The sequence below is a fragment of the Salmo salar genome, chromosome 22 (assembly GCF_965601325.2).
Source record: "Salmo salar chromosome 22, fSalSal1, whole genome shotgun sequence".
NCBI lineage: Eukaryota > Metazoa > Chordata > Actinopteri > Salmoniformes > Salmonidae > Salmo > Salmo salar.
This window is the reverse complement of record NC_138312.1, coordinates 62,601,998-62,624,903: the sequence shown is the minus strand read 5'-3', so window position 1 is coordinate 62,624,903 and position 22,906 is coordinate 62,601,998. Positions and strand designations below refer to the sequence as shown.

Below are 22,906 nucleotides of genomic sequence, written 5' to 3'. Positions count from 1 at the left end.
GATTCTCTGGTCTGATGAAACCAAGATTGAACTCTTTGGCCTGAATGCCAAGTGTCACGTCTGGAGGAAACCTGGCACCATCCCTACGGTGAAGCATGGTGGTGGCAGCGGGGATGTTTTTCAGCGGCAGGGACTGGGAGACTAGTCCGGATCGAGGCAAAGATGAACGGAGCAAAGTACAGTGATCCTTGATGGAAACCTGCTCCAGAGTGCTCAGGCTGGGGCAAAGGTTTGCCTTCCAACAGGACAACGACCCTAAGCACACAGCCAAGACAACACAGGAGTGGCTTCGGGACAAGTCTCTGAATATCCTTGAGTGGCCCAGCCAGAGCCCGGACAAACATCTCTGGAGAGACCTGAAAATAGCTGCGCAGCGACGCTCCCCATCCAACCTGACAGAGGTTGAGAGGATCTGCAGAGAAGAATGGGAGAAACTTCCCAAATACAGGTGTGCCAAGCATGTACCATCATACCCAACAAGACTCGGCTGTAATCGCTGCCAAAGGTGCTTCAACAAAGTACTGAGTAAAGGGTCTGAATACTTATGCAAATGTGATATTTACGTTATAATTTTTTATAGATTAGTAAACATACTTTCCGAAGGCACTGTAGTAAAACTAGTCAACACCTCATTTACATCACATAGTTAGACTGGTCATAACACCCCATCAGTTAAGTCACATAGTTAGACTGTGGTCATAACAGCCCATCAGTTACGTCACATAGTTAGACTGTGGTCATAACAGCCCATCAGTTACGTCACATAGTTAGACTGTGGTCATAACAGCCCATCAGTTACATCACATAGTACGACTGGTCATAACACCCCGTCAGTTACGTCACATAGTAAGACTGGTCATAACACCCCGTCAGTTACGTCACATAGTACGACTGGTCATAACACCCCATCAGTTACATCACATAGTACGACTGGTCATAACACACATTTACATTACATTTAAGTCATTTAGCAGACGCTCTTATCCAGAGCGACTTACAAATTGGTGCATTCACCTTATGATATCCAGTGGAACAACCACTTTACAATAGTACATCTATATCTTTTGGGGGGAGGGAGGGGGGGGGTTAGAAGGATTACTTTATCCTATCCCAGGTATTGACTCCGCTGTCCTGGCGTCGTGAGGGAGCTTGTTCCACCATTGGGGTGTCAGAGCAGCGAACAGTTTTGACTGGGCTGAGCGGGAACTGTGCTTCCTCAGAGGTAGGGGGGCCAGCAGGCCAGAGGTGGATGAACGCAGTGCCCTTGTTTGGTTTTAGGGCCTGATCAGAGCCTGAAGGTATGGAGGTGCCGTTCCCTTCACATCTCCGTAGGCAATCACCATGGTCTTGTAGCGGATGCGAGCTTCAACTGGAAGCCAGTGGAGAGAGCGGAGGAGCGGGGTGACGTGAGAGAACTTGGGAAGGTTGAACACCAGACGGGCTGCGGCGTTCTGGATGAGTTGTAGGGGTTTAATGGCACAGGCAGGGAGCCCAGCCAACAGCGACTTGCAGTAATCCAGACGGGAGATGACAAGTGCCTGGATTAGGACCTGCGCCGCTTCCTGTGTCAGGCAGGGTCGTACTCTGCGAATGTTGTAGAGCATGAACCTACAGGATCGGGTCACCGCCTTGATGTTAGTGGAGAACGACAGGGTGTTGTCCAGGATCACGCCAAGGTTCTTAGCACTCTGGGAGGAGGACACAAGGGAGTTGTCAACCGTGATGGCGAGATCATGGAACTGGCAGTCCTTCCCCGGGAGGAAGAGCAGCTCTGTCTTGCCGAGGTTCAGCTTGAGCTGGTGATCCGTCATCCACACTGATATGTCTGACAGACATGCAGAGATGCGATTCGCCGCCTGGTTATCAGAAGGGGGAAAGGAGAAGATTAATTGTGTGTCGTCTGCATAGCAATGATAGGAGAGACCATGTGAGGATATGACAGAGCCAAGTGACTTGGTGTATAGCGAGAATAGGAGAGGGCCTAGAACAGAGCCCTGGGGGACACCAGTGGTGAGAGCGCATGGTGTGGAGACAGATTCTCGCCACGCCACCTGGTAGGAGCGACCTGTCAGGTAGGACGCAATCCAAGCGTGGGCCGCGCCGGAGATGCCCAACTCGGAGAGGGTGGAGAGGAGGATCTGATGGTTCACAGTATCAAAGGCAGCAGATAGGTCTAGGAGGATGAGAGCAGAGGAGAGAGAGTTAGCTTTAGCAGTGCGGAGAGCCTCCGTGACACAGAGAAGAGCAGTCTCAGTTGAATGCCCAGTCTTGAAACCTGACTGATTAGGATCAAGAAGGTCATTCTGAGAGAGATAGCAGGAGAGCTGGCCAAGGACGGCACGTTCAAGAGTTTTGGAGAGAAAAGAAAGAAGGGATACTGGTCTGTAGTTGTTGACATCGGAGGGATCGAGTGTAGGTTTTTTCAGAAGGGGTGCAACTCTCGCTCTCTTGAAGACGGAAGGGACGTAGCCAGCGGTCAAGGATGAGTTCATGAGCGAGGTGAGGTAAGGGAGAAGGTCTCCGGAAATGGTCTGGAGAAGAGAGGAGGGGATAGGGTCAAGTGGGCAGGTTGTTGGGCGGCCGGCCGTCACAAGACGCGAGATTTCATCTGGAGAGAGAGGGGAGAAAGAGGTCAAAGCACAGGGTAGGGCAGTGTGAGCAGGACCAGCGGTGTCGTTTGACTTAGCAAACGAGGATCGGATATCGTCAACCTTCTTTTCAAAATGGTTGACGAAGTCATCCGCAGAGAGGGAGGAGGGGGGGGGAGGGGGAGGAGGATTCAGGAGGGAGGAGAAGGTAGCAAAGAGCTTCCTAGGGTTAGAGGCAGATGCTTGGAATTTAGAGTGGTAGAAAGTGGCTTTAGCAGCAGAGACAGAAGAGGAGAATCTAGAGAGGAGGGAGTGAAAGGATGCCAGGTCCGCAGGGAGGCGAGTTTTCCTCCATTTCCGCTCGGCTGCCCGGAGCCCTGTTCTGTGAGCTCGTAGCTCGTAGTCACCCCATCAGTTACGTCACATAGTAAGACTGGTCATAACACCCCATCAGTTACGTCACATAGTAAGACTGGTCATAACACCCCGTCAGTTACGTCACATAGTACGACTGGTCATAACACCCCGTCAGTTACATCACATAGTACGACTGGTCATAACACCTCACATATATTATTAATAAATAATAAAGCTGGCCCAGAAACGAGCAGCAACTCGTTGGATATTTTTCTGGCTCCGAGGAGAGGAGAGAAATGTCTGTTTAAAAAATATGAAGTGTGTTAACTGTCTATTTGATCAACTGACAGACATTCAACAAGGCAAGCTAAGGTCTCAACATCGTCCTCAACGCCTGAACGAATTCACAGTAATACAGTACCTTAAAGTATTCATACCCCTTCACTTATTCTACATTTGTTGTTACAGCCTGATTTTCAAAATGGATTCATTTGAATTTTTATTCTTCTCTCAACTATCTACACAAATCATATGTTTATTGCCGAATGCTTGTGTTCCTAGCTTCCAACAGTGCAGTAAATATCTAACAATACACAGGAATGTAAAATAACGGAATAAAGAACTTTTAGGTCGAGCAACGTGTGTGTGTGTGTGTGTGTGTGTGTGTGTGTGTGTGTGTGTGTGTGTGTGTGTGTGTGTGATTTATGCTGTTGAATAGAATAGTATATGTACAGCAATAGTTAAATAGGATGGCCTTGACTAGAATACAGTATATACATATGAAGTGGACAGCAGTAGTTATATAGGATGAACCAGGACTAGAATACAGTATATACATATGAAGTGGACAGCAGTAGTTATATAGGATGAACCAGGACTAGAATACAGTATATACATATGAAGTGGACAGCAGTAGTTATATAGAATACAGTATATACATATGAAGTGGACAGCAGTAGTTATATAGAATACAGTATATACATATGAAGTGGGCAGCAGTAGTTATATAGGATGAACCAGGACTAGAATACAGTATATACATATGAAGTGGACAGCAGTAGTTATATAGGATGAACCAGGACTAGAATACAGTATATACATATGAAGTGGACAACAGTAGTTATATAGGATGAACCAGGACTAGAATACAGTATATACATATGAAGTGGACAACAGTAGTTATATAGGATGAACCAGGACTAGAATACAGTATATACATATGAAGTGGACAACAGTAGTTATATAGGATGAACCAGGACTAGAATACAGTATATACATATGAAATTATGTATGTAAACATTATTAACATTATTAAAGTGACCAGTGTTCCATGTCTATGTATACAGGGCAGCAGCCTCTAAGGTGCAGGGTTGAGTAACCTGGTGGTAGCTGTCTAGTGACAGTGACTAAAGTTCAGGACAGGGTACTGGGTGGAGGCCAGCTAGTGGTGACTATTTAACAATCTGATGGCCTTGAGATAGAAGCTGTTTTTCAGTCTCGGTCCCAGCTTTGATGCACCTGTATTGACCTCGTCTTCTGGATGGTAGCGGGGTGAACAGGCAGTGGCTCGGGTGGTTGATGGCATTCCTGTGACACCGGGTGCTGTAGATGTCCTGAAGAGCAGGCGGTGTGCCCCCAGTTACACATTGGGCACCCTCTGGAGAGCCAAGCGGTTGCTGTCAGTGCAGTTGCCATACCAGGCGGTGTGCCCCCAGTTTCCCATTGGACACCCTCTGGAGAGCCAAGCGGTTGCTGTCAGTGCAGTTGCCATACCAGGCGGTGTGCCCCCAGTTTCCCATTGGGCACCCTCTGGAGAGCCAAGCGGTTGCTGTCAGTGCAGTTGCCATACAAGGCGGTGTGCCCCCAGTTTCCCATTGGGCACCCTCTGGAGAGCCAAGCGGTTGCTGACGGTGCAGTTGCCATACCAGGCGGTGATTACAGCCTGACAGGATGTTCTCAATGGTGCATCTGTAAAAGTTTTAGTCTCAGGGGGCCGCCTCAGGTTCGCCACACTGTCTGTGTTGGTGAACCGTTTCAAATTGTCAGTGTTGTGTATGCGTAGGAACTTGAAGCTTTTCACCCTCCCGTTGATGTGAATGGGTGCATTCTCCCTTTGCCGTCTCCTGAAGTCTACAATCGGCTCCTTTGTTTTGTCGATGTTGAGGGAGAGGTTATTGTTCTGACACCGCTCTGCAAGGGTTCTCAACTCACCACTAGTCGTTGTTTAGTAATCTGTTGATTCAGTTGTTACCTGATGGTCCATGCAACACGTCCACGTACTTCCTGTTGATTCAGTTCTAACCTGATGGTCCATGCAACACGTCCACGTACTTCCTGTTGATTCAGTTCTAACCTGATGGTCCATGCAACACGTCCACGTACTTCCTGTTGATTCAGTTGTTACCTGATGGTCCATGCAACACGTCCACGTACTTCCTGTTGATTCAGTTGTTACCTGATGGTCCATGCAACACGTCCACGTACTTCCTGTTGATTCAGTTCTAACCTGATGGCCCATGCAACACGTCTACGTACTTCCGGTTGATTCAGTTGTTACCTGATGGTAGTGTTGTCAGGAATTTGGGCTTCGATACCGATAGGTGGTTTAGTGTCACAATACTCGATACCATCACGAGACTCGATACCAAAAATAATATCACACAAAAAAAGGCATATTAGCCAGACACACAATGGCGCTGGATCCAGACAAGCTCAGCTACTGCTCTGTTCAATTGTTGGGCCGTCTGAGTTCAATATCGTAACATTTTTTTTTGGGGTAGATTATTTGCTCAAGGGAGAAGTAAGATCAGAGCCATTACGTTGTTTCCCCTTTTCATGCTGAGTGGTTATTGAAAGAAAATGTTTCAAATAGGCTACATTGAGGAACTATAGTTCTCAATGTATGTAAAAACAGACTTGGTTTACTTGCTGTTTCGAGGCGAAGAAACAAATGACTTTGAGAAGCTCCACTGTGATGGTGGAGCTATGACAATCAGAAATCGACTAAATGGGGGCAGCCCTACTATATATAAACAAAAGTATGTGGACACCCCTTCAAATTAGAGCATTCGGCTATATCAGCCACACCTGTTGCTGACCAGTGTGTAAAATCGAGCATACAAGCCATGCAATCTCTATAGACAGACATTGGCAGTAGAATTGCCTTACTGAAGAGCTCGGTGACTTTCAACGTGGCACCTTCATAGGATGCCACGTTTCCAACAAGTCAGTTCGTCAAGTTTCCGCCCTGCTAGAGCTGCCCCCGGTCAACTGTAAGTGCTGTTATTGTGGAGTGGAAACGTCTAGGAGCAACAACGGCTCAGCCGTGAAGTGGTAGGCCACACAAGCTCACAGAACGGGACCGCTGAGTGCTGAAGTGCGTAAAAATCGTCTGTCATCGGTTGCAATACTCACTACCGAGCTCCAAACTGCTTCTGGAAGCAACGTCAGCTCAACAACTGTTCGTCGGGAGCTTCGTTAAATGGGTTTCCATGGCCAAGCAGCCGCACACAAGCCTAAGATCCCCATGCGCAATGCTAAGCATCGGCTGGAGTGGTGTAAAGCTCGCCATTATTGGACTCTGGAGCAGTGGAAACGCCTTCTCTGGAGTCACGCTTCCCCATCTGACAGTCTGACGGAAGAATCTGGGTTTTGGCAGATACCAGGAGAACGCTACCTGCCCCAATGCATAGTGACAACTGTAAAGTTTGGTGGAGGAGGAATAATGGTCTGGGGCTGATTTTAATGGGCCCCATTGTTCCAGTGAAGGGAAAGCTTAACCTCTCTTGGGTAGGGGGAGGAATTGGAGCTGTGTACAACATGATGAGTAGGGAGATAACAACACAGCCAGACAGCTCTAGTAATGAACCAGGAAGTGGAGCTGTGTACAACATGATGAGTAGGGAGATAACACAGCCAGACAGCTCTAGTAATGAACGAGGAAGTGGAACTGTGGTACAACATGATGAGTAGGGAGATAACAACACAGCCAGACAGCTCTAGTAATGAACCAGGAAGTGGAGCTGTGTACAACATGATGAGTAGGGAGATAACAACACAGCCAGACAGCTCTAGTAATGAACCAGGAAGTGGAGCTGTGTACAACATGATGAGTAGGGAGCTAACAACACAGCCAGACAGCTCTAGTAATGAACCAGGAAGTGGAGCTGTGTACAACATGATGAGTAGGGAGCTAACAACACAGCCAGACAGCTCTAGTAATGAACCAGGAAGTGGAACAGGCTCTTTGGTCTTTGTGTTATAATGGGGCTGATACAGAGTTCATCCTCCCAATCACCTGAGACGCATTTGACTGAAGTAACGAATGTAACAAAAATTATAGTACCGAACCGGTGGTTTATTTGTATTGAAAAAGTACAGAAGTTTCGGTATTCCATGCGACACTACCCGATGGCCCAATCAACACATCTACAACATCAGCAGCTCTACTGTACACAGGGACTGACCGCATGTCAAGCCAGTACACAGGGACTGACCGCATATCAAGCCCAGTCAAGCCAATACAGTGTTGTCTTACTCTGTAGATTGGGAGGGAAGTTCCTCAGCCAGGCTCCTTGTTTAGGACTCTTAATCTCATTAGACACAGAGCACAGCCCAAATTGAATTACTAATCTTCTGCTCTCTTTTTCTGCCTGCACTGTCCTAAACACACCAAACTATACTCTCCTCCCCTTCCTGTCCTAAACACAGAGCTCCTCCCCTTCCTGTCCTAAACACCAAACTATACTCTCCTCTCCTTCCTGTCCTAAACACAGAGCTCCTCCCCTTCCTGTCCTAAACACCAAACTATACTCTCCTCTCCTTCCTGTCCAAAACACAGAGCTTCTCTTCTCCTGGCCTAAACACAGAGCTCCTCTCCTCCTGGCCTAAACACAGAGCTCCTCTCCTCTCCTCCTGGCCTAAACACAGAGCTCCTCTCCTCCTGGCCTAAACACAGAGCTCCTCTCCTCCTGGCCTGAACACAGAGCTCCTCTCCTCTCCTCCTGGCCTGAACACAGAGCTCCTCTCCTCTCCTCCTGGCCTAAACACAGAGCTCCTCTCCTCTCCTCCTGGCCTAAACACAGAGCTCCTCTCCTCTCCTCCTGGCCTAAACACAGAGCTCCTCTCCTCTCCTCCTGGCCTAAACACAGAGCTCCTCTCCTCTCCTTCTGATCTAAACACAGAGACCCTCTCCTCTCCTTCTGATCTAAACACAGAGCTCCTCTCCTCCTGGCCTAAACACAGAGCTCCTCTCCTCCTGGCCTAAACACAGAGCTCCTCTCCTCCTGGCCTAAACACAGAGCTCCTCTCCTCTCCTCCTGGCCTGAACACAGAGCTCCTCTCCTCTCCTCCTGGCCTAAACACAGAGCTCCTCTCCTCTCCTCCTGGCCTAAACACAGAGCTCCTCTCCTCTCCTCCTGGCCTAAACACAGAGCTCCTCTCCTCTCCTCCTGGCCTAAACACAGAGACCCTCTCCTTTCCTTCTGATCTAAACACAGAGACCCTCTCCTCTCCTTCTGATCTAAACACAGAGCTCCTCTCCTCCTGGCCTAAACACAGAGCTCCTCTCCTCCTGGCCTAAACACAGAGCTCCTCTCCTCCTGGCCTAAACACAGAGCTCTTCTCCTCTCCTCCTGGCCTAAACACAGAGCTCCTCTCCTCTCCTCCTGATCTAATCACAGAGCTCCTCTCCTCCTGGCCTAAACACAGAGACCCTCTCCTCTCCTTCTGATCTAAACACAGAGACCCTCTCCTCTCCTCCTGATCTAAACACAGAGCTCCTCTCCTCCTGGCCTAAACACAGAGCTCCTCTCCTCCTGGCCTAAACACAGAGCTCCTCTACTCCTGGCCTAAACACAGAGCGCCTCTCCTCCTGGCCTAAACACAGAGCTCCTCTCCTCCTGGCCTAAACACAGAGACCCCTCTCCTCCTGATCTAAACACAGAGCTCCTCTCCTCTCCTCCTGAGCTAAACACAGAGATCCTCTCCTTTCCCTGCCTGACCAGAGCGACAGGTTTATTTTAGGGCCCAGTGAAGGAGAGGGTTACCATGTAACCTTGTAACCTAGCATCATGCAGCACAGCCCTATATCTGATGGTCTGAGCCCAGGCGAAGCTATATCTTACTACAGCATCTGACGCTGTCATTATCTAACCTGACTCTCTTTACTGAGACGCTGACTCGTGACTCACTGACTCTTTACTGAGACGCTGACTCATGACTCACTGACTCTTTACTGAGACGCTGACTCATGACTCACACTGAGTCTCTTTACTGAGACGCTGACTCATGACTCGCACTGACTCTTTACTGAGACGCTGACTCATGACTCGCACCGACTCTCTTTACTGAGACGCTGACTCATGACTCGCACTGACTCTTTACTGAGACACTGACTCATGACTCACACTGACTCTCTTTACTGAGACGCTGACTCATGACTCGCACTGACTCTCTTTACTGAGACGCTGACTCATGACTCGCACTGACTCTCTTTACTGAGACGCTGACTCATGACTCACACTGACTCTCTTTACTGAGACGCTGACTCATGACTCGCACTGACTCTCTTTACTGAGACGCTGACTCATGACTCGCACTGACTCTCTTTACTGAGACGCTGACTCATGACTCGCACTGACTCTCTTTACTGAGACGCTGACTCATGACTCGCACTGACTCTCTTTACTGAGACGCTGACTCATGACTCGCACTGACTCTCTTTACTGAGACGCTGACTCATGACTCGCACTGACTCTCTTTACTGAGACGCTGACTCATGACTCGCACTGACTCTCTTTACTGAGACGCTGACTCATGACTCGCACTGACTCTTTTGGACCCTCCCATAATCTATACATAGTTTCCACATGTTCGGCACAGCAATCGATGTATTGGGTGGTGTGTGTGTGTGTGTGTGTGTGTGTGTGTGTGTGTGTGTGTGTGTGTGTACCAGTGTTCTTATCTACTGTAACCTGATGTCCTGGTGTGTGTGTCCTCCTCCTGCAGGTTGCGGCCAACACCCCCAGTATGTACTCTCAGGAACTCTTCCAGCTCTCCCAGTATCTGCAGGTATGGAACAACACTGACACCTACTGGCCAGGCAGCGCGACTGCGCTCTAACTACTGCCTGGCTTCATAGTCGCACTGTTAAAATGATACGGGACTTTTTTCTTCGCTCTTTCTCTCTCATCTGTCTTATACTACAGGTTATCGCTGTAATGTTTACAGTCTAACATGGTCCCTCACACTATGTAATGTTTACAGTCTAACGTGGTCCCTCACACTATGTAATGTTTACAGTCTAACGTGGTCCCTCACACTATGTAATGTTTACAGTCTAACGTGGTCCCTCACACTATGTAATGTTTACAGTCTAACGTGGTCCCTCACACTATGTAATGTTTACAGTCTAACGTGGTCTCTCACACTATGTAATGTTTACAGTCTAACGTGGTCCCTCACACTATGTAATGTTTACAGTCTAACGTGGTCTCTCACACTATGTAATGTTTACAGTCTAACGTGGTCCCTCACACTATGTAATGTTTACAGTCTAACGTGGTCCCTCACACTATGTAATGTTAACAGTCTAACGTGGTCCCTCACACTATGTAATGTTTACAGTCTAACGTGGTCTCTCACACTATGTAATGTTTACAGTCTAACGTGGTCCCTCACACTATGTAATGTTTACAGTCTAACGTGGTCCCTCACACTATGTAATGTTTACAGTCTAACGTGGTCCCTCACACTATGTAATGTTAACAGTCTAACGTGGTCCCTCACACTATGTAATGTTTACAGTCTAACGTGGTCCCTCACACTATGTAATGTTTACAGTCTAACGTGGTCCCTCACACTATGTAATGTTTACAGTCTAACGTGGTCCCTCACACTATGTAATGTTTACAGTCTAACGTGGTCTCTCACACTATGTAATGTTTACAGTCTAACGTGGTCCCTCACACTATGTAATGTTTACAGTCTAACGTGGTCCCTCACACTATGTAATGTTTACAGTCTAACGTGGTCCCTCACACTATGTAATGTTTACAGTCTAACGTGGTCCCTCACACTATGTAATGTTTACAGTCTAACGTGGTCCCTCACACTATGTAATGTTTACAGTCTAACGTGGTCCCTCACACTATGTAATGTTTACAGTCTAACGTGGTCCCTCACACTATGTAATGTTTACAGTCTAACGTGGTCCCTCACACTATGTAATGTTTACAGTGTAACGTGGTCCCTCACACTATGTAATGTTTACAGTCTAACGTGGTCCCTCACACTATGTAATGTTTACAGTCTAACGTGGTCCCTCACACTATGTAATGTTTACAGTCTAACGTGGTCCCTCACACTATGTAATGTTTACAGTCTAACGTGGTCCCTCACACTATGTAATGTTTACAGTCTAACGTGGTCTCTCACACTATGTAATGTTTACAGTCTAACGTGGTCCCTCACACTATGTAATGTTTACAGTGTAACGTGGTCCCTCACACTATGTAATGTTTACAGTCTAACGTGGTCCCTCACACTATGTAATGTTTACAGTCTAACGTGGTCCCTCACACTATGTAATGTTTACAGTCTAACGTGGTCCCTCACACTATGTAATGTTTACAGTCTAACGTGGTCCCTCACACTATGTAATGTTTACAGTCTAACGTGGTCCCTCACACTATGTAATGTTTACAGTCTAACGTGGTCCCTCACACTATGTAATGTTTACAGTCTAACGTGGTCCCTCACACTATGTAATGTTTACAGTCTAACGTGGTCCCTCACACTATGTAATGTTTACAGTCTAACGTGGTCCCTCACACTATGTAATGTTTACAGTCTAACGTGGTCCCTCACACTATGTAATGTTTACAGTCTAACGTGGTCCCTCACACTATGTAATGTTTACAGTCTAACGTGGTCCCTCACACTATGTAATGTTTACAGTCTAACGTGGTCCCTCACACTATGTAATGTTTACAGTCTAACGTGGTCCCTCACACTATGTAATGTTTACAGTCTAACGTGGTCCCTCACACTATGTAATGTTTACAGTCTAACGTGGTCCCTCACACTATGTAATGTTTACAGTCTAACGTGGTCCCTCACACTATGTAATGTTTACAGTCTAACGTGGTCCCTCACACTATGTAATGTTTACAGTCTAACGTGGTCCCTCACACTATGTAATGTTCTCTCTCCCTCCCCCTCTCTCCCCCTCCACTCCCTCCTCCTCTCCCTCTCCTCCCTCCTCCCCTCTCTCCTTCTCCTCCCCTCTCTCCTTCTCCTCCCCTCTCCTCCCCTCTCTCCTTCTCCTCCCCTCTCTCCCTCCTCCCCCTTCTCTCTCCCCCCGGCAGGAGGCCCTACACAGGGAGCAGATGTTGGAACAGAAGTTGGCAACGCTGCAACGCCTACTGGCCACCCCGCAGGAGGCTTCAGAGAGCAGCTGGCAGGTAGTTACTATACACTACCGCCCTAACCCCTACTGGCCACCCCGCAGGAGGCTTCAGAGAGCAGGTAGTTACTATACACTACCGCCCTAACCCCTACTGGCCACCCCGCAGGAGGCTTCAGAGAGCAGGTAGTTACCATACACTACCGCCCTAACCCCTACTGGCCACCCCGCAGGAGGCTTCAGAGAGCAGGTAGTTACTATACACTACCGCCCTAACCCCTACTGGCCACCCCGCAGGAGGCTTCAGAGAGCAGGTAGTTACTATACACTACCGCCCTAACCCCTACTGGCCACCCCGCAGGAGGCTTCAGAGAGCAGGTAGTTACTATACACTACCGCCCTAACCCCTACTGGCCACCCCGCAGGAGGCTTCAGAGAGCAGGTAGTTACTATACACTACCGCCCTAACCCCTACTGGCCACCCCGCAGGAGGCTTCAGAGAGCAGGTAGTTACTATACACTACCGCCCTAACCCCTACTGGCCACCCCGCAGGAGGCTTCAGAGAGCAGCTGGCAGGTACCGATACACAATTCCACAGTCCTAAAGTAATTTAGAAGTTTTATTTCCAGATAAAAGGTTAATGGACCAGTCATTACCACTAGACCAGCTCCCAGCACACAAGCCCTTTGTCAAGCCCTTTGTCAAGCCCTTTGTCAAGCCCTTTGTCAAGCCCTTTGCCAAGCCCTTTGCCAAGCCCTTTGTCAAGCCCTTTGCCAAGCCCTTTGCCAAGCCCTTTGCCAAGCCCTTTGCCAAGCCCTTTGCCAAGCCCTTTGCCAAGCCCTTTGTCAAGCCTTCTGAACCACTTAATCTACGACACTCCCTCCATATAATGGGTAATGGCTTTTACTGCCTGACTGCTACAGTACCTTCAGTAAGTTTTCACTCTGCTTGACTTTCCCCACATTTATGTTTTGTTACAGCCTGAATTTAAAATGGATTATATTTAGATTTTTTTTGTCACTGGCCTACACACATAATACCCCGTAATGTCAAAGTGGAATTATGTTTAGTCATTTTTACAAGTGTAGTTAAAAATGTAAAGCTGAAATGTCTCGAGTTAATAAGTATTCAACCCCTTTGTTATGGTAAAACTAAATAAGTTCAGGAGTAAAAATGTGCTGAACAAATCACATAATAAGTTGCATGGACTCAGTGTGCAATAATAGTGTTTAACATGATTTAAAATGACTACCTCATCTCTGTTCCCAACACATACAATTATCTGTAAGGTCCCTCAGTCGAGCAGTGAACTTTAAACAGATTCCACCACAAAGACCAGGGAGGTTTTCCAACGCCTCGGAAAGAAGGGCACCTATTGGTAGATGGGTAAAACATTAAAAAAAGCAGATATTGAATATCACTTTGAGCATAAAGTTATTAATTACACTTTGGATGGTGTATCAATACACCCAGTCACTACAAAGATACAGGCGTCCTTCCTAACTCAGTTGCCGGAGAGGAAGGAAACCGCTCAGGGATTTCACCATGAGGCCAATGGTGACTTTAAAACAGAGTTTAATGGCTGTGATGGGAGAAAACTGAGTTACTCCACAATATTAACCTAAATGACAGAGTGAAAAGAAGGAAGTCTGTACAGAATAAAAAACATCCAAAACATGCATCCTGTTTGCAATAAGGCACTAAATTAATACTGCAAAACATGTGGCAAAGCGATTTAACTTTCTGTCCTGAATAAAAAGTGTTATGTTTGGGGCAAATCCAATACAACACAATACTGAGTACCACTGCATCATGTTATGGGTATGCTTGTAATCGTTAAGGACTGGGAAGTTTTTCAGGATAAAAAAGAAACAGAATGGAGCTAAGCACAGACAAAACCCTAGAGGAAAACCTGGTTCAGTCTGCTTTCCAACAGACACTGGGAGACAAATTCACCTTCCAGCAGGACAATAACCTAAAACCACAAGGCCAAATAAACACTGGAGTTGCTTACCAAGAAGACAGAGAATGTTCCTGAGAGGCAGAGTTACAGTTTTGATTTATATCTTCTTCAAAATCTATGGCAAGACCTGAAAATGGTTGTCTAGCAATGATCAACAACCAGTTTGACAGAGCTTGAAGAATTTTAAAAAGAATAATGGTCAAATGTAGCACATTCCAGGTGTGGAAAGCTCTTAGAGACTTACCCAGAAAGACTCACAGCTCTTAGAGACTTACCCAGGAAGACTCACAGCTCTTAGAGACTTGCCCAGAAAGACTCACAGCTCTTAGAGACTTACCCAGAATGACTCACAGCTCTTAGAGACTGACCCAGAAAGACTCACAGCTCTTAGAGACTTACCCAGAAAGACTCACAGCTGTAATCACTGCCAAAGGTGCTTCTAACATGTATTGACTCGGGTGTGAATACTTATATAAATTATATTTACGTATTTTTAATTTTCAATAAATTAGCTAACATTTCTAAAAACATGTTTTTACTTTGTCATTGTGGGGTATTGTGTGCAGATGGGTGAGAAAATAATCAATTTAATACATTTTTAATTCAGGCTGTAATACAACAATGTGTAAGTCAAGGGGTATGAATGCTTTCTGAAGGCACTGTATGTGAATTGTGTTGGTTATGGTGTACTGAACTCTCTCTTCTGACTGGTTTATGGTGTACTGAACACTCTTCTGACTGGTTTATGGTGTACTGAACCGTCTCTTCTGACTGGTTTATGGTGTACTGAACTCTCTCTTCTGACTGGTTTATGGTGTACTGAACTCTCTCCTCAGACTGGTTTATGGTGTACTGAACTCTCTCTTCTGACTGGTTTATGGTGTACTGAACTCTCTCTTCTGACTGGTTTATGGTGTACTGAACCGTCTCTTCTGACTGGTTTATGGTGTACTGAACCGTCTCTTCTGACTGGTTTATGGTGTACTGAACCGTCTCTTCTGACTGGTTTATGGTGTACTGAACCGTCTCTCTTCTGACTGGTTTATGGTGTACTGAACTCTCTCTTCTGACTGGTTTATGGTGTACTGAACTCTCTCTTCTGACTGGTTTATGGTGTACTGAACTCTCTCTTCTGACTGGTTTATGGTGTACTGAACCGTCTCTTCTGACTGGTTTATGGTGTACTGAACTCTCTCTTCTGACTGGTTTATGGTGTACTGAACTCTCTCTGCTGACTGGTTTATGGTGTACTGAACCGTCTCTTCTGACTGGTTTATGGTGTACTGAACTCTCTCTTCTGACTGGTTTATGGTGTACTGAACTCTCTCTGCTGACTGGTTTATGGTGTACTGAACCATCTCTTCTGACTGGTTTATGGTGTACTGAACTCTCTCTTCTGACTGGTTTATGGTGTACTGAACTCTCTCTTCTGACTGGTTTATGGTGTACTGAACTCTCTCCTCAGACTGGTTTATGGTGTACTGAACCGTCTCTTCTGACTGGTTTATGGTGTACTGAACTCTCTCTTCTGACTGGTTTATGGTGTACTGAACTCTCTCTGCTGACTGGTTTATGGTGTACTGAACTCTCTCTTCTGACTGGTTTATGGTGTACTGAACCGTCTCTTCTGACTGGTTTATGGTGTACTGAACTCTCTCCTCAGACTGGTTTATGGTGTACTGAACTCTCTCCTCAGACTGGTTTATGGTGTACTGAACCGTCTCTTCTGACTGGTTTATGGTGTACTGAACTCTCTCTTCTGACTGGTTTATGGTGTACTGAACCGTCTCTTCTGACTGGTTTATGGTGTACTGAACCGTCTCTTCTGACTGGTTTATGGTGTACTGAACTCTCTCTTCTGACTGGTTTATGGTGTCTCCTCAGACTGGTTTATGGTGTACTGAACTCTCTCTTCTGACTGGTTTATGGTGTACTGAACTCTCTCTTCTGACTGGTTTATGGTGTACTGAACTCTCTCTTCTGACTGGTTTATGGTGTACTGAACTCTCTCTGCTGACTGGTTTATGGTGTACTGAACCGTCTCTTCTGACTGGTTTATGGTGTACTGAACTCTCTCTTCTGACTGGTTTATGGTGTACTGAACTCTCTCTTCTGACTGGTTTATGGTGTCTCCTCAGACTGGTTTATGGTGTACTGAACTCTCTCTTCTGACTGGTTTATGGTGTACTGAACTCTCTCTTCTGACTGGTTTATGGTGTACTGAACCGTGTCTCTGTGTGTCTGTCTTCTAGGCGTTGATAGATGAGGACCGGCTTCTCTCCAGACTAGAGGTGATGGGCAACCAGCTGCAGTCCTACTCTAAAGTAAGAACATTTAAACGATACACTGAAAAAATATAGAAATGTAACATGTAAAGTGTTGGTCCCGTGTTTCATGAGCTGAAATAAAAGATCCCAGGAATGTTCCATACGCACAAAAAGCTTATTTCGCACAGATTTTGTGCACAAATTTGTTCACATCCCTGTTAGTGAGCATTTCTTTTGCCAAAATAATCCATCCACCTGACTGACAGGTGTGGCGTATCACGAAGCTAATTAAACAGCATGATCATTACACAGGTGCACCTTGTGCTTGGGACAATAGAAGGCCACTCTAAAATGTGCAGTTTTGTCACACAACACAATGCTGCAGATGTCTCAAGTTTTGAGGGAACGTGCAGTTGGCATGCTGACTGCAGGAAATGTCCACCAGAGCTGTTGCCAGAGAATTGAATATTAATTTCTCTACCATAAGCCGCCTCACATCGTTTTAGAGAATTTGGCAGTACGTCCAACCGGCCTCACAACCGCAGACCACGTGTTACCACGGCAGCCCAGGACCTCCACATCCGGCTTCTTCACCTGCGGGATCGTCTGAGACCAGCCACCCGGACGGCTGATGAAACTGTGGGTTTGCACAACCGAAGAATTTCTGCACAGATTGTCAGAAACCGTGTCAGGTAAGCTCATCTGCCTGCTCATTCTCACCAGGGTCTTGACCTGACTGCGATTCGATGTTGTAATCGACTTCAGTGGGCAAATGCTCACCTTCGATGGCTACGGGCACACTGGAGAAGTGTTCTCTTCACGGAAGAATCCCAGTTTCAAACTATACTGAGCAAATGGCAGACAGCGTGTGGGCGAGCGAGCGTTTTATTGACGTCAACATTGTGAACTGGGGTCATGGTGTGAGCAGGCATAAGATACAGACAACGAACACAACTGTATTTTATCGATGGGAAATTGAATTCACAGAGACACCATGACCATTGATCCACCACCATCACATCATGTTTCAGCGTGATAATGCACGGACCAATTTCACAAGGATCTGGACACAATTCCTGGATGCTGAAAATGTCCCAGTTCTTCCATGGCCTGTATACTCACCAGAAATGTCACCCATTGAGCATGTTTGGGATGCTCTGGATCGACGTGTTCGACCGCGTGTTATAGTTCCCACCAATATCCAGCAACTTCACACAGCCATTTATAGAGGAGTGGGGACAACATTCCACAGGCCACAATCAAAAGCCTGATCAACTCTATGTGAAGGAGATGTGTCGCGCTGCGTGAGGCTAAATGGTGGTCACACCAGATACTGACTGGTTTTCTGATCCACGCCCCCTACCTTTTTGTTTAAAGGTATCTGTGACCAACAGATGCGTATCTGTATTCCCAGTCATGTGAAATCCATAGATTGGGACCTAATGATTTTATTTCAATTGACTGATTTCCTCATATGAACTGTAACTGTAAATTGTTGCATGTTGCGTTTTTATATTTTTGTTCAGTGTAAATACCTACTCTAAAGTAAGAAAATGTAAATGCTAAATCCATATTCTAAAGAACATTTTAAAGTAGGAAAATGTTTAGTATTTAGTCCCATATTCATAGCACGTATAAAGCTTGTGTACTTTATTATTATTTATTATTGATTACAGCACTTTGAGATATCAACTGATGTAAGAAGGGCTTTATAAATTGATTTGATTTGTGACTCTACACACTTGTAGAGCGGCAGCGTAGCCTAGTGGTTAGAGCTTTGGATTAGTAACCGAAAGGTTGCAAGATCGAATCCCCCGAGTTGACAAGGTACAAAATCTGTCGTTCTGCCCCCGAACAAGGCAGTTAACCCACTGTTCCCCGGTAGACCATCATTGAAAATAAGAATTTGTTCTTAACTGACTTGACTAGTTAAATAAAGGTAAAATAATAAAATAAAATTGTTTGTTTTGTGCTTAATGTAAATAAGTTACACGCACAAATAACCCCAAGACATGCTAACCTCTCACCATTACAATAACAGGGGAGGTTAGCATTTTATATCATACCCCCAAGACATGCTAACCTCTCCCCATTACAAATACAGGAGAGGTTAGCATTTTATATCGTACCCCCAAGACATGCTAACCTCTCACCATTGCAATAACAGGGGAGGTTAGCATTTTATATCGTACCCCCAAGACATGCTAACCTCTCACCATTACAATAACAGGGGAGGTTTGCATTTTATATCATACCCCCAAGACATGCTAACCTCTCACCATTACAATAACAGGGAAGGTTAGCATTTTATATCATACCCCCAAGACATGCTAACCTCTCACCATTACAATAACAGGGGAGGTTAGCATTTTATATCATAACCCCAAGACATGCTAACCTCTCACCATTACAATAACAGGGGAGGTTAGCATTTTATATCATAACCCCAAGACATGCTAACCTCTCACCATTACAATAACAGGGGAGGTTAGCATTTTATATCATACCACCAAGACATGCTAACCTCTCACCATTACAATAACAGGGGAGGTTAGCATTTTTGAGGAGGTATGATATATTGGGGCTCCCGAAGTGGTGCAGCGGTCTAAGGCGCTGCATCTCAGTGCAAGAGGCGTCACTACAGACCCTGGTTAGATTCCAGGCTGTATCACAACCTGCCGTGATTGGTAGTCCCATAGGGCAGCGCACAATTGGACCAGCGTCGGCCGGGGGTAGGCCGTCAATGTAAATAAGAATTTGTTCTTTACTGACTTGCCTAGTTAAATAAAAAAAAATAATACAAAATATGTGTGTCTAATTTATTTACCTTTCATCTTTATTGGTCACAAAATAATCCGAAACACAACCAAAACAAACAGCAAATGCATCCATCAAGTTTTGTAGCGTCACGAGCTTGATGTAATCGTTGCGTGCGATGAATATGGCACCAAATACTACACTTTTGACTACTTTAATACACATATAAGAGATATTATCTGAGTAGTTTTGGTCCCCATAAAATGGGGGGGATTATGTAAAAAAAAAGGATGTAATTTCTATACGGTTCACCCGATATGGATGAAAATACCCTCAAATGAATGCTGACAGTCTGAACTTTTAACCTCATAGTCAAATCCGAAGTGCTGGAATACAGAACCAAAACAGCAACATGATGTGTCTCAGTCCGCAATACTTTCGCAGTTCACTGTATATATCTATTGACATGCATGTGGGGTTTTTTCTCTAATGTATTTGGGTAAATAGTTTTTTTCTGACCATTTACATTTAAGTCATTTAGCAGACGCTCTTATCCAGAGCGACTTACAAATTGGTGCATTCACCTTATGATATCCAGTGGAACAACCACTTTACAATAGTACATCTATATCTTTTTTTTTGGGGGGGGGGGGTTAGAAGGATTACTTTATCCTATCCCAGGTATTCCTTAAAGAGGTGGGGTTTCAGGTGTCTCCGGAAGGTGGTGATTGACTGATGGTCACTTTACATGGTCTGAACAAAAACTCTATTACCCTATGGCTGTGTGTTAGTCAAAGCGCTAGAGACCGCCACTAGACACAGTCCCTCCCCTCTCTCACTCTCTCTCTCTCTCTCTCTCTCTCTCTCTCTCTCTCTGTCTCTCTCTCTCTCTCTCTCTTACCTCCCCCTCTAAAGAACCAAACCCAGGATGGGATGCGCAACGAGCTGGTAGCCCTGCAGGAAGACAAACACAACTATGAGACCACGGCCAAAGAGTCCCTGAGGAAGGTCCTACAAGAGAAGATAGAGGTCGTCAGGAAGCTATCAGAGGTCGAGGTGAGACGGGTCTTCCTGTGCAATAGGGTTAGCGTTAAGGCTAGGATAGAGGTGGTCAGGAAGCTATCAGACAGGTCTTCCTGTGCAATAGGGTTAGCGTTAAGGCTAGGTAGAGGTGGTCAGGAAGCTATCAGACAGGTCTTCCTGTGCAATAGGGTTAGCGTTAAGGCTAGGATAGAGGTGGTCAGGAAGCTATCAGACAGGTCTTCCTGTGCAATAGGGTTAGCGTTAAGGCTAGGTAGAGGTGGTCAGGAAGCTATCAGACAGGTCTTCCTGTGCAATAGGGTTAGCGTTAAGGCTAGGTAGAGGTGGTCAGGAAGCTATCAGACAGGTCTTCCTGTGCAATAGGGTTAGCGTTAAGGCTAGGTAGAGGTGGTCAGGAAGCTATCAGACAGGTCTTCCTGTGCAATAGGGTTAGCGTTAAGGCTAGGTAGAGGTGGTCAGGAAGCTATCAGACAGGTCTTCCTGTGCAATAGGGTTAGTGTTAAGGCTAGGTAGAGGTGGTCAGGAAGCTATCAGACAGGTCTTCCTGTGCAATAGGGTTAGCGTTAAGGCTAGGTAGAGGTGGTCAGGAAGCTATCAGACAGGTCTTCCTGTGCAATAGGGTTAGCGTTAAGGCTAGGTAGAGGTGGTCAGGAAGCTATCAGACAGGTCTTCCTGTGCAATAGGGTTAGCGTTAAGGCTAGGTAGAGGTGGTCAGGAAGCAGGCGAGACAGGCCTTCCTGTGCAATAGGGTTAGCGTTAAGGCTAGGATAGAGGTGGTCAGGAAGCTATCAGACAGGTCTTCCTGTGCAATAGGGTTAGCGTTAAGGCTAGGATAGAGGTGGTCAGGAAGCTATCAGACAGGTCTTCCTGTGCAATAGGGTTAGCGTTAAGGCTAGGATAGAGGTGGTCAGGAAGCTATCAGACAGGTCTTCCTGTGCAATAGGGTTAGCGTTAAGGCTAGGTAGAGGTGGTCAGGAAGCTATCAGACAGGTCTTCCTGTGCAATAGGGTTAGCGTTAAGGCTAGGTAGAGGTGGTCAGGAAGCTATCAGACAGGTCTTCCTGTGAAATAGGGTTAGCGTTAAGGCTAGGTAGAGGTGGTCAGGAAGCTATCAGACAGGTCTTCCTGTGCAATAGGGTTAGCGTTAAGGCTAGGTAGAGGTGGTCAGGAAGCTATCAGACAGGTCTTCCTGTGAAATAGGGTTAGCGTTAAGGCTAGGATAGAGGTGGTCAGGAAGCTATCAGACAGGTCTTCCTGTGCAATAGGGTTAGCGTTAAGGCTAGGTAGAGGTGGTCAGGAAGCTATCAGACGGGTCTTCCTGTGCAATAGGGTTAGCGTTAAGGCTAGGATAGAGGTGGTCAGGAAGCTATCAGACAGGTCTTCCTGTGCAATAGGGTTAGCGTTAAGGCTAGGTAGAGGTGGTCAGGAAGCTATCAGACAGGTCTTCCTGTGAAATAGGGTTAGCGTTAAGGCTAGGATAGAGGTGGTCAGGAAGCTATCAGACAGGTCTTCCTGTGCAATAGGGTTAGCGTTAAGGCTAGGTAGAGGTGGTCAGGAAGCTATCAGACAGGTCTTCCTGTGCAATAGGGTTAGCGTTAAGGCTAGGATAGAGGTGGTCAGGAAGCTATCAGACAGGTCTTCCTGTGCAATAGGGTTAGCGTTAAGGCTAGGTAGAGGTGGTCAGGAAGCTATCAGACAGGTCTTCCTGTGCAATAGGGTTAGCGTTAAGGCTAGGTAGAGGTGGTCAGGAAGCTATCAGACAGGTCTTCCTGTGCAATAGGGTTAGCGTTAAGGCTAGGTAGAGGTGGTCAGGAAGCTATCAGACAGGTCTTCCTGTGCAATAGGGTTAGCGTTAAGGCTAGGTAGAGGTGGTCAGGAAGAGGCGAGACAGGCCTTCCTGTGCAATAGGGTTAGCGTTAAGGCTAGGATAGAGGTGGTCAGGAAGCTATCAGACAGGTCTTCCTGTGCAATAGGGTTAGCGTTAAGGCTAGGATAGAGGTGGTCAGGAAGCTATCAGACAGGTCTTCCTGTGCAATAGGGTTAGCGTTAAGGCTAGGATAGAGGTGGTCAGGAAGCTATCAGACAGGTCTTCCTGTGCAATAGGGTTAGCGTTAAGGCTAGGTAGAGGTGGTCAGGAAGCTATCAGACAGGTCTTCCTGTGCAATAGGGTTAGCGTTAAGGCTAGGTAGAGGTGGTCAGGAAGCTATCAGACAGGTCTTCCTGTGCAATAGGGTTAGCGTTAAGGCTAGGTAGAGGTGGTCAGGAAGCTATCAGACAGGTCTTCCTGTGCAATAGGGTTAGCGTTAAGGCTAGGTAGAGGTGGTCAGGAAGCTATCAGACAGGTCTTCCTGTGCAATAGGGTTAGCGTTAAGGCTAGGTAGAGGTGGTCAGGAAGCTATCAGACAGGTCTTCCTGTGCAATAGGGTTAGCGTTAAGGCTAGGTAGAGGTGGTCAGGAAGCTATCAGACAGGTCTTCCTGTGAAATAGGGTTAGCGTTAAGGCTAGGTAGAGGTGGTCAGGAAGCTAT

The 22,906-nt window shown here is 46.4% G+C and overlaps 1 protein-coding gene across 13 annotated transcripts in view; it reads left to right on the top strand.

The window, feature by feature from the left end:
• The window catches only part of slmapa (sarcolemma associated protein a), a 163,170-nt gene that overhangs the window by 80,207 nt on the left and 60,057 nt on the right, over window positions 1–22,906 (top strand). For all 13 annotated transcript variants that reach the window (XM_082967751.1, XM_045705714.2, XM_082967755.1 and 10 more), the window contains 4 exons: window positions 9,954–10,016; window positions 12,314–12,409; window positions 16,568–16,639; window positions 20,255–20,395. In XM_082967751.1, the coding sequence (XP_082823877.1) occupies window positions 9,954–10,016; window positions 12,314–12,409; window positions 16,568–16,639; window positions 20,255–20,395 (372 nt within the window). The remainder of the gene's footprint in view (window positions 1–9,953; window positions 10,017–12,313; window positions 12,410–16,567; window positions 16,640–20,254; window positions 20,396–22,906) is intronic.